We start from the raw sequence: 12,450 nt of genomic DNA, 5'->3' as shown, positions 1-12,450 counted from the left end.
ATAAGGAAAAACTCCTTCCCGTGCAAATTTTGTTTCCCAGAGACTAGGGCACCCAAATGCGTATGATTGATGGAAAATGATAAATTCCTTTTCCTTACTTTTTTCTATGACAAACGGGCCCTAAATCCTAGCTGTGACTGTTGTAAGAAAACGGACTTCTAAGTGAAGGGCATAATGATCATTAGGTCTTTAAGGGGAGGCAAAATATTCATTAAAAATAAATTCTAAGAAAACGAAGAGGCTTATACATGAGGTTGGTAAGACTTCCATTTTATGTAGCTACGCTTCACACCAAGTATCTATTTTGTAGATCTAACGTTCTCAATATCCTACGAAACAAGTTTATGATGATCTAAGATGTTTGTGAAACTGTAAAAGTATTTTTAAAAAGTATTTTTTTGTGATTCAAAACAAATTCCTTTATATATTTATTTCATATATTGTAAAATCAATTCTGAAACTATATGGTTTGATTTTAACCCAAATACCTCCTAAAACTTTATTCCGTCATCATTCATGCTAACTTAACAGTTCCTAGAGTTCAAGGGAAAGGCTCATATATAATGAAGAAGCTCGCATGGGGCTTCTTAATCAGATTCATGTTTAAGGTCTGCATATAGAATATCATATTATATCAAAAGCAAAAAAAATACACAAAAGACAGATGAAAATGGGGACACAAGAATATGAAATTAAGAATTAAAGAACAACAAACAATAATAATGTGCTCAATAAAACCAAACACAGAAGAAAAGAAGAGAGGGCTTACCTTTTGATTCCTTTGTCCACCTATCTAGAATTGAACGGCGCATCTTCTTGTGTGGTTAGACTTGGAGGAAGAAGGCAAGTATTTATAGGGATGAGATCCCACAATATTAGGGTTGGTCGGTTATGCGAATTGATCTGCAAGATGGTGTATCGGGAATGTCAATTTTCACGGCTAAGATTTTATTTTTAGGAAAATACTTAAATAAAATGTGAAAATATGCTGGAATTAATTACTACCTCCGATCCTTAATATAAAAGCTAGTTAACTAATTTGAGTAGATTAAAAAAGTTTGTTAAGTAATTATTTGTGATAAATAGGTAGTATCTTTCCTAGAATACCCTTGCTAATCATATGTATTAGCTAAAACTACCATTTAATGAAACATTTAACATGTGCAACTATCACAAGAACCAAATTGAAAGTAAAACTAGCTTGCATATTAAGGACGAGAGCTAGTAATTAATATTATGTGTTATTAGTCATTTATTATATTTTATTCATCATTATGTTATCTAGAATTACATTAGAATATTATCTCGGATTATATTTGAATATTATATTATCATATCTTAGAAAAATAAATATGAAATATTAGGATTAAATTGAATTAGATAAGATTTTAGGGTTAATTTACTAGCTTGTGATTTTCCTTTATAAAGGCTTATTTGTCCTTTTCTTATTCAAGGATTAATAATATTCTAAGGCTCTTATTTTTCTCAACTTTTTATCCTTCAAATTCTAACATGATATTTCATTATGTCAATTTTTTCAATCACACATAAATATGCGTACTACTTTTAAATTTTTATATATAAATTTTAATTTAATTTAATTATTTTTTGTTAATTGATAGAAGATTAGCATCGATTTGAAGGAATCCAAATCCTAATTAGTATCAAGATGTGATCTCTTTTTTTTTTTTTCCCGGATACGCGTGATCTTCTAAGATTTGTATATATATATATATATATATATATATATATATATAAAGAATTACTCTTACATCCTTCCTAAAAAAATTTCTCTTATATCTGGAGGGCGTATATAAGGATTTGAAAATTTTAATTCCTTATATTTTTTTATGAAAGGGTAATTGATAGAGCTAAATTTTTATATATTTTATCCCACATTAATCTAGGATTTAAATGATAATTTTGAGCTTAAATGGATTTTTATACATTATTAGATTGATTGATTGATTTTTTTGATTTTACATAAAAATGAGATTTTGGATTGAAAATATGAATATCTTGTGATTTCTTATTTTTTGGCTTGAAATTAATACTTTCTATTTCTTTGAAGTCAATTCTCATATTTCTGAAAAGTTGATTTTTGGAAAGTTTTTCAACTCCTTGCCTTATTTTTTGTGCATATCTTATCTTTAATTTTGGTATAAATTACATAATATTTGAATATAATCTATATTAATGGATGCACTTAAACTCTTGTAGGTCAAGAAAGAGCAAAAGAGAAAATCCAATGGTACAAAATTATTTCATAGAGTTCAAACACAATCCAATGGCTAAGTTTAAATGAGTTTAATTCCTATACCTAAAAGCCCTTCGTGCTCCTATAAAAAGACGCATTCTCTCATGAGAAAGGGCGGCCACCTCCCTCTCCACTCATCAATTTTCATTCCGTTTATTCACTTATTACCATCCTCCATTATTTCATGAGTTTCATGCCATCCATGGGAGCTTGAGCTTGCTTATGAGACAATTTTGGAGGAGCATGAAGGAAGTTGGAGCTTTGGACTAGCACTTGAAAATCACAATGGAGTGATATTCTATTTATTTTTTTAGTTCAAGGACTTGAGATTATTTAGTTTTAAATGATTTTGAGTTTTGTTTTTGTGAGACAATTAGTTTTAGATTATCATTTTTATTCTTGGATCAGATTGATATGTGGATTATATTTGTGCTGAAACACTTGCTGGAATTTATGTTTATGAACCTTTGCATTGTTAATTAAATTTACAATTGAGTTTTCATTATCGATTTAATTATCAATGTGGTTTGAATTGCAATTGGTAACCTATTTAGTTTGATTGCATTCCCTCGTAATCCCAATGCATCTCGCCTCTTGATTGTTTAATTGAGTTAGTAAATTATCTAACTGTTTGATTGGATAATTATAAGCATAATTTTCAGAATTAATTTAAATCATTTGTTATTGGTTTTAATGAGTTTAATTAACTAATTTTATACCGTTATGAGTTTTCTAATGGTTTAAAGGTTTTTAAAATTGAGGATTCTCTTTGTTTCAGGTAGGTGATTAAACCTATTAATTTTACCTTTTTTTTCACTTCCCTTTGGTCTAATTAATTGATTTAGGTTATGAAAGTTAACTCCGTATGAAAGAGAAACTTTTCACTTTTACTTGTCAATTTTTTTTGCTCTCTAGTTAATTTTGTTTACTTATCATTTTATTTTAATTTTTTCCTTAAAAAAACCTCCCAAAAATTGTATTTGCATTCATTTAGTTTAATTTAATTTTTATATAAATTTTAGGACATTTGCATCTAGCATTTAGAATTAGAATTTTGCATTTTAGTTTAGTTTAGGTCCATTTTATTACATTTTCCATCACCTAAATTTTTACCTAAAAAAACTCATAACTTGCTCCTTGAAAATAATGATCTCGGTTGATCCTAAACTACAAATTGATTGGAACCTAGTTTAATTATGTGTTTTAACGAAAGAGACATAAGTAATCTCGCACATAACTATTAAACCACAGAGTTACAGGTAGGAAACATACGCAGCATGGCCCAAATATCTTCAAAATAACAAGCAAGTTTCCAAGGGACCATGCTAGCCATTACGCAACAGTTTAACATCAGAAATATTTAACCAAGCTTATAAACAACGGATTCGATGCAGGACCAGGAACATAGATTTGCTCATATATATGGTAAGAAAACCAAAACATTAAAGCTTTGCCTTTTTATTCTTCATATATTTTACCAAGAATACTAATCATCTCAAGTTCATGATGTCACCTTGAAATTAAAATTCGGAAATCGCAACATCACCACCTTTTCGTTCTCATATTGATGTTAGTGGGACCAACAAGATTAGTATTTAAAGGGAAAATCCCATTTAAAACTACTTGAAATAGGGAAATCCTAAATTAGGTTGGCAAATTCAACAAATCCCTAATTGAGTCCTGGATTCAATTTGGGATTTGTGAATGTTGACAAATTCAACCAACTCACTTTTACCAGTGATTGGCTGCCAGCCCGCCACCCTTGTTAGCGATCAAAGCTTCAATGGTATGGCTAGAGTCTGTGAATTTCTAAATTGCTTGTTAATTCCTACAGCAAAACATGCTTAAAAATTAATAAATTCAATTTAGCAATTCACAAGTCCTATAATTAACTATTCATAACAAAACTTTTGCAATAAAGTCGTCACAAAAGCTTTGGTCAACATCGTCGACAGTAACTGTATTGTAAAATTTTTGTTCTCAATTACTAAATTAATCTTGTTAATTTCTAAAACTATTTTTTGATTGAATAAAGAAATTTATTGAAGAGTGCAATTTTGTTGCAAAAGTTTTATATTGTAAATAGCTATTGAGAACTTGTGAATTGCTAAGTAGTTGATTTTGATCCCTATAGTTTCATAATTTTTTTTTGTCTAAGTTTAGTAGATGATCCCTATACTTTTAATAAGTTTTTTGGTTTTAAATTTAAAATCAATCAAATCCTTATGAAATTATAAAAACCATGCCAATAACTTTGAAACTATAAAAACTAAAATTAAATTTAAATCAAATTGTAAAAATTAACAATGATATTAGCCATTAAATATTTTAGTCATCAACTTTTAACTCACTTATAAGTTAATTTTTTAAATATAATTCGATGTGACTCAATCCCTCAAACGCCATTCCGCTCACTCTTCTCCGCCACTTCCTCATAGGACCAACCTCTCTCCTTCAACACGGCCTTCTCTGCAACACAAGCCAATATCTTTGCAGCCAAATGCTTGCTCCTTACAGATCCTTCTCCGCTGCAAGTTGGGTTTGGTCTTTGCAAACTTTTTCTTTTTTATTGCATTTGCTCTTTATTGAATTTTTTTTTATCTGTGTGTGTATCCCACATGGGTCTGACTTGGCACCCACATAGAATGATTGACTTATGAGTCGGGTGCTTAAGGATTATTAAAGAAGAAAAAGGTAAAAATATAAGGACTGAATTTTAAGCAAATAAAAAATAGAGAAGCTAAACTGTAGTGAGTCATATTTGAGGAACTATGTTATAAGTGAGTCAAAATTTGAAGCACTAAAAAATTAATTTTTTCAATATTTTAACTGTTTAAATTTATTTTTTTAATAAAAAATTTTAAGAATTTATTAAAATATCAAATCTGAACCATTTATTTGTTATTTAAAGGTAGATATAAGATTCTTAAAAGATTGGGGGGGGGGGAGAGAGAGAGGTTTGGGCCTGGAGCTCGAATGGCGGGCGTTACTTTTTTTGTTTTTGCTTGATTTCGTTTGGTTTGCTTTTGGGCTCAAAGCCCCCTCTGCTACAAGGAGAAAAAAACAGAGAGGCTGAGTGAGATATTTACAGGAAAAAGTTCCATATCCACTCTCCGTTATCTGCATACAAAAAGAAAAGAGAAAACGAAACTCTCTGGTGTCACATTGATGCTATTCTTCCAACAAGCATTGTGAAGATTAATATAAAACTAATAAAAAAAACTAATTTTTTATAACGTGATAAATTAATGTTGAATTTTTTTTAAAAAAAGAAATGCTCGCATCTACCACTCGACTCTAATAAAAAAAATATTTGTGTATAGAAAAAAAAAAAACTCTTTCTAAAAAAACTAATACCAACTATATAATTTATTTATCAAATTGGATTGTTCCTTTTCGTCATAAACCCCGACAATTGAAAAATGCATTATAGAAAGTCTACGGTACAGTAAATACAACTTCGAAAAACAGGACAGGCAATTAGCAGGACATTAGTTTTAACTTTTTAAGCTACAATAATTGATTTAAAGGAATTCTGCACTTAGCAATTAGTATTGTCCTTTAGCATACGAAGGAACAATGTCAATCCAATGTTTCAGAAGTCACTCGATCTGAACTAAAGTTGGTGAAGCTTCAAGGTTAAAACAGTGTTGAACATGTGGATTAAAAATTCTTAAAATGATTATAGGACTTGTCCATATGAAAATGATTTTGGATTAAAACAGGTTTACCTTAAAAAAATATTTGTAAAGGAGCATAATTTTTATTTTATAAATATTTTTTATTAGAAAAAACTGTGTTTCGGAATTCGGAGTTGCTGGAGATCAGCATAGAGCACTGCCGTTTTCTGTCACAAGACAATGCATTCGATGCTGTGGGAGCGAAGAGGAGAGTGAGAGAAGACGACTCCCAAAGAACACAACACAAACAATGTTGGGGTTGAAGATGAGGCGACTCATAACCCAATCTTCATTGATCAGGGCTTCGATGGTTGTCTCCCCACACGCGAGTCAACTGGACAAGCTCCACCTACTTCCTCCGCAGCATTTGGCTCGGATGGCTTCTAATCGTTTCCTCGATATCTATCAGGTACCGTTTTTGTTTTTGTTTTTGCGCTTGATTTACTTTTTGATTAATCAAGGAAATTCGGGAAAAATACCCTTTAAACAAAAGAAGGAGAGGAATTTCTTTGTGTTATTAATTATCCACACATAATTAAACTTCAGTTCTTTTTAGCTAAGCTTAAGTTTGTGAAAATCGAATTTGGTTGTAGTTGGCGAGCAAGGCAGCCATCGAGAAGGAGCGTGCTCGAATGTAAGTTCATTGTTTTTCTTTGCGGGAATTGATGGAAACTTTACGCTGATCTTTTTGTTGAAGCATGGTCAATGATGTTGTTGATGGGACTTTGGGCAGTGCAGATGAGATGAGTAGGGGATACTTTGCTGATATGGCTGAGCTTAAAAAGCACGGTGGCAAGGTATTGGTATATTAAATTATGCAGTGATCTGATTGGGTTGTCTTAGCTTTATTCGAAATTATACTCTACCTGTTAATGACTGACAATTCTTTGTTGAACATCTTAAATTGTGTATAGAGTGTGATAAGGAAGAATTAATCTCGATAAATAAAGATATCCTTCATTATAAACTAGTTAAATGCTTCAAACTCATCTCTATTTTTCTCCCTCGAATTATCTAACTTCTATTAGAATTCTGTTCTAAATTTGATCAGTTAAAGCTGCCTTCATGTTTTGAATTTTCTGCTAATTGAACCCCAAATTGCTTATTGAAAAAGCCAAGTTATTGCTTGCTTTCTACTGTAGTTAAATCTTTGGATGCACGAGAGATCTATCAGTGATATTTTTGCAGATTGCTATAGCAAATAAAGTGATCATTCCTGCAATGGTAGCTGTGAAGTTTCCTGATCTGGAAGTGATTGAGAGAGACGGTAGGGCAGCAAAGCTTCCCTTTCGTCAATGTGAAAATGTTGTTGATGCTGACCAAGCAACAGTCCCCAAGGCATCTTTGCTTTGTCTTTCATTTCGAGCAAGCTCTCAGGTAGTGAGTGATGATAATGTTTTGTAAAGATGTTGCTCTTGTTCTTCACAAAATTGCACTGTGTGCCCATCAAAATTTATCCAATCGCTAACATTGTGTATCTAAAATGGTTAAAATATATGATAGTATTTCATATATTTTTACTACTCAATTTAAGTTTTACAAGGCACGTTGCTATTGCTGCCCATTAATTGGTATGAAGGGGGTATAAGTATCTTGAGGGAAATTTGAGGGTGAATAATAAGAGAAGAAGGAGTAAATGGTAGAGAGTGAGATGTGAAATGGAGAGCCTTTTTTTTTTTTTTTTTGGGTGCTTGCTAGGCTTAGTTTCATCATACTTCTTTAAGAGAGGCAATACTCTATGGTAGTGAATGCTGAGGATTAAAGAGACATTAAAACAAACAAAAAATTGGAGTAGAGATGAGGATGTTAAGATGGATGTTTGATTATATGAGAAAAGATAATATCCATTATGATTATATACGTGAAAAAGTTGGAGTGACATCTGTTGAGGAGAAGTTGGTTAAAATCATTTAAGGTGGTTTGGATATGCACAAAGACAATTGAAAGAGGCATCAGTGAGGAGAGTTGAACAAATGGTGTTGAGTTCTGTGAAGAAAGGTAGAGGAAGACCAAAAGGAATACTCGAAGAAGTTGTGAAAAGGGACCTTTTAGTTAATGGCATATCTAAAGAGTGGGTTGTTGATAGAGCACATTTGCATAGTGTGATTCATGTGGCGCACCCCATCTACTAATTTTGAAATCCAGCCTTAATGCCGCAATCATTCCGTGTAGAATTTCAACTATTGATAAGGAAGGGAAGAGTAACTTTTCAACCTTTGTAATGGAACCATGCAAAGGAGGCTACGTGCATAAATATTCTATGTATTTTTCGTTACATTTTTTCTTCAAATGCTATTTGGTCTGCTGTTGTCACTATAAAAATCTGTACTTTATCCTTGATAGGCAATGATCAATTCTTGGAGCTTGCCATTTATTGAAGCATTTAGTAAATCAGAAAATGTCCATGTCCGTGAGGTATGTTTCTAAATGTTTTTCTTTCTTTGCATTTTTTCCCATTGCTTTTTAGAGGCTCTTCCTTAAGGCATGCGGCTATAATCACCCTCACTTAGATAATGCTCTCATGTTGAGTTATGGAATCATATTGAGGAACCAGAGATAACTATAGCATCAGCTAATCTCTTACTCTTTTAAGTACTATGATGATGGCCTATAGTACTTACTGCTCAGATACTTGTATCTGAAATTCTGTAAATAAGTGATACTGGGTGGTGTTTTAGATTTTTCTTAATGCGCTTGTCAAGGTACTTCTGCGAGGGCAAGGAATGCTACTGAGGAAGTGGACTTGTACACACAAATTTGTTTTTAGATATTTTCATACAAGCTACCATGTTTGTGGTCACACAAAAACCGCTACCAGATAGTGTAGTTTGGCTTGTTAAAAGGAGCAGGTTTATCACTTCCCAATCCCTAGCTCTCCAGTTGTGCTTATTATAACATGAAGATTAGATTATGACTGTGTTGTTGCATTTTTTGTGAGTATATTACATCTCAGGAAAATATTTCGTGTTTATATTTGTGAGGACTGGCCCTGGTTATCTCTTTCTCAGGATGTTAAATTATGGTGCAAGCAAGTCTGTCAATTTAATCTATGGAGCAAATCGATCAATTTAATCTAGGCGTTTATCTTACAGATTATCGTATTGAGATAATACACTCAAGTTTTTTCTGCTTCCATATTATGAATGATACCTGCCAAATTTGCAACGAAATATTCATGTTGTCCAACAGGTGTCATTTATAGACTCTTGGCTCTTAAGCCGAAATCCTATCAAGCGTTTGCTTCTTTGGTATATAAGGAAATCTAATCGTGATGAAAGCAAGGATACACTTCAGAAGAAGACAGTGTACTCATTTGGTGATCATTATTACTTCAGAAAAGAACTGAAGATACTGAATCTCCTTACAGGGTATAGAATTTTTCTTTACTTATCCAGTCTATGGCTAGTCAGTAAATTTGTTCAGTAAATTTTTAACATGTTATTTTCATAGGTACATCTTTCTACTTGATGAATTTGGTAGAATAAGATGGCAAGGCTTTGGAATGGCATCAGAAAATGAGCTAGCTTCCCTTCTTTCTTGCACATCAGCCCTTCTTGAAGAGGAATCAGGTAAAAGCTCTCCTCTATCTTTGGATGCTGGTAACTAGACTGGAGTTCTCTTGCATGGAGTTTTACTTTTGTACCTTTATTCTAGGGAAAATATTCTTGATTGCTTCCATCTTGGTGCAGTCTTTTTATACTCTGTAATGTCTTTTAAAACTTGGGTCTTTCTTGCTCGTCATCCTATTAATTCTGTTGTCAGATTTTAATCCGCATTTGCAGAGGTTTTGGGGATGACAAACTCAGCAGAGATTTTTACGGGCAACTATTTTTTTATTTGACCAAAATTGTAACACGAGGGAATCTTCTAGTTGGAATACTTAGATCGATTGAGTTTTTTGTTGCTTGAGGTCAAATATAATACGTTGTAGTCGTTCTCAAATTCATTTATCAGCTACCTGCCATTTAATCCTCCTGATCTTGTTATTTACCTTTTGTTTTCTTTAAAGAATATACCTATATCGCCTTGATGGTGAAAAGTAAATAGCAACTAGACCACCTCTCTCAACTTGAATAATGATGGACACCAAGTATGAGCCTTGCGAGCTATCAAGCTGCTCTACCCCGCGATAAAGACAAGATTTGAAAACTAATAGACAAACAAGGATTGAAAGTGCCCCTCCACCATATCTGTACAAATAGAATAACCCATTTATACAGAATGGTAAAGAGCCTTTTCCATGGGGTATAGTCATTTTCTTTTTCGTCGTATCTGGAGTATTGTCTACTTTCGGTATCTATTGAGATGAACTTGAGCAAGAATGGGACCTTTACCTTTTTGATACCTTGCCTGACCCATGGGAGCTTGCCTTAAATTAACTTTCAAGGAGAGATGAACTGTGCTACTGAAGTACCAAAAAAATTACGTTCCATGGATTTCTTCCCATCTAAGTGAATCAATTCAATAAGCAGCCTTTGACTCAGCTTTCTCCACTTTTTCCTTCCCGATTCTTGAAGCAGATTCAGACTCAGATGAGTCTACTGCTGGGTTTCAAATGATAAAAACACACGACCCACCGGCAAGATGACTTAGGGATTAGATGCTTTGTCTGCTTTGACTGATTTTAACATGACCCACTAGCTCTGCTGTTCTTCTATCTGAGTCAGTGACTTCAAATTCTTGAAGATTCAGGGAAACCATGGCTGAATTTATCACTTTATTTGGATATCAGTCTGTCAAAGTGTATTGCTGATAGGTTCTTCGTGCATCCAAAAACGTCACTTTCTGCTAAAATTAAGTGATAGCTTGCTTTTCAGACTGCTCAATCTGTAATTCAAACTGTAACAACTGATCGTGTTGGAGTTTAAAAATTAGCTATGGTTTTAAAGGCGAAAGCAGCTTGAACTTGCCAAAGTTAGAACACAATTCCTACCGAGGCTAACGAAAATTTGGAAGGGGTTTGCATAGTACATCTCATTCTTCAAACTTTATGAAATGGAGAGGAAAATATGTCTAATGAAGTCTAAATCTTGAAAACTGAAGAAGTCCTGATAGCTGTTTTTATTTTTTTTAAAAAAGGAAGTCCTGATAGTTCACTCCTCGGCCTGAAACATACAAGGGCCCTGTGACTGATTAGTTCAACTAGTTTAAATTAAAGATGTCCCGGAAAAATTTGTGCCCTCATATTTGGGATTCCTTTACTGAAATGTAATTCAGATCATAACCCATGAGTTTAGATATTGACAAATCCGTTACATGTGGTTTTTTCATTTTCCCCCCTTCTGTAGATGTCGGACAATGCCAAAAGCAGCAAAGGGCAAAAACTACAAAATGTGAAGTTCATCTTGAAAAAGAATCGGATACAAGCTCTCCTCGATCTTTGGCTGCTAACTAACTAGCCTGAAGTTCCAGTGTGGGGACTTGTTTATGTACCCCTTCTTATCTTGGTTGCTTCTATGTAAATTTTTCAAAACTTGGGTTCTTTCTTCTTTTTTTTCCCCCCAACTTCTCTTCCTGTTTACTCTTTGGTAAGATTTTAATCTGCATTAGAAGAGATTTTAGGCACTACAAGTGATTTTTATGGGATTTTTTTCCATTTGACCAAAATTGTAACCCAAGGGAATCTCCGGATTGGAATAATTATATCCTTTGAGTTTTGGGTTGCTTGAGCTCAAAGATAAATGCAAAATTACATTTTAAGTTGCTTACCATTTCATGTTCTATTCATCTACCTTTTATCCTCTTAGTCTTGTTATTATTCCCGTTAGTTTCTTGTAAGAATAACCATATCCCTTTCTATACTGAACAATGGATTAAAAGCCAGTTTGAGCAATCCGTCCTAAAAAATGAGCTTGTAAAGGAGAAGATCAGTTTAAAACAATTAGAATTATCTCTTCTTCTTCTTCTTCTTCTTCTTTTTTGACAAAATGGCAACTACATTGTACTAAAAAATGAGTTGAAGTAAATCAATTTGAGAATTCTACATAGCCTAATCCACTTTACTGTTTTATGACAAATATTCTATTTTATATGTTGAGACCTTGCAAGAAGATATTGAGTATCTTCCATTACAACTTATTAGAATTTGGAGGAACTTCTTTTAAAACTCTTCTTTAAAATCCAGTATTTCTTGCTAGTATACACATGATATTTTGTAGTATTGTCTTCTTCATTCATCCAAGGATGTATCTTTTAATGCTAAGTGATGACTTATTAGATTGGTCATTATTTATGTTATTCAAATTAAAAATTTAATTCATGACCTCTAAGTAGGGTGATTGGTTAACAATTGTACACACAACAACAAAAATAATAAGTCTTTATCTCATTAGGTAAAAATAGCTATGTGAATAGCTCGACGCTATTATATACTATCAATAATTAAATATTTAAATATATTGTTAGCCAAAAGAGAATGTCATAGAATATTCGACAAAAATTTTTTGTTGATTGTCCATAGTCTAACACAATCATATTTCTTTATTTGACTTTTGGCTGGCAAATTTATCGATG

General features: G+C 32.6%; 1 protein-coding gene across 3 annotated transcripts; it reads left to right on the top strand.

Moving 5' to 3' along the window:
* Positions 1-6,081: 6,081 nt before the first annotated feature.
* On the top strand, positions 6,082-11,648 carry LOC114763147 (uncharacterized). 3 transcript variants are annotated; one of them, XM_028952757.1, is made up of 8 exons: positions 6,082-6,346; positions 6,531-6,571; positions 6,676-6,734; positions 7,126-7,314; positions 8,281-8,352; positions 9,127-9,305; positions 9,388-9,506; positions 11,226-11,648. In XM_028952757.1, the coding sequence occupies exons 3-8, from the start codon at positions 6,681-6,683 to the stop codon at positions 11,330-11,332; spliced, it is 720 nt and encodes a 239-aa protein (XP_028808590.1). In that variant the 5' UTR covers positions 6,082-6,346; positions 6,531-6,571; positions 6,676-6,680; the 3' UTR covers positions 11,333-11,648. The 3 variants fall into 3 exon arrangements, with proteins under 3 accessions (XP_028808590.1, XP_028808588.1, XP_028808589.1); XM_028952755.1 differs by having other exon boundaries at positions 6,671-6,734; XM_028952756.1 differs by lacking the exon at positions 8,281-8,352 and having other exon boundaries at positions 6,671-6,734.
* Positions 11,649-12,450: the final 802 nt, after the last annotated feature.

Source organism: Neltuma alba, unplaced genomic scaffold (genome assembly GCF_004799145.2).
Source record: "Neltuma alba isolate B1F8T4 unplaced genomic scaffold, ASM479914v2 tig00011259_pilon, whole genome shotgun sequence".
Taxonomy (NCBI): Eukaryota; Viridiplantae; Streptophyta; class Magnoliopsida; order Fabales; family Fabaceae; genus Neltuma; species Neltuma alba.
Note: the sequence above shows the minus strand (reverse complement) of the source record. Positions and strands in the feature narration are given on the sequence as shown.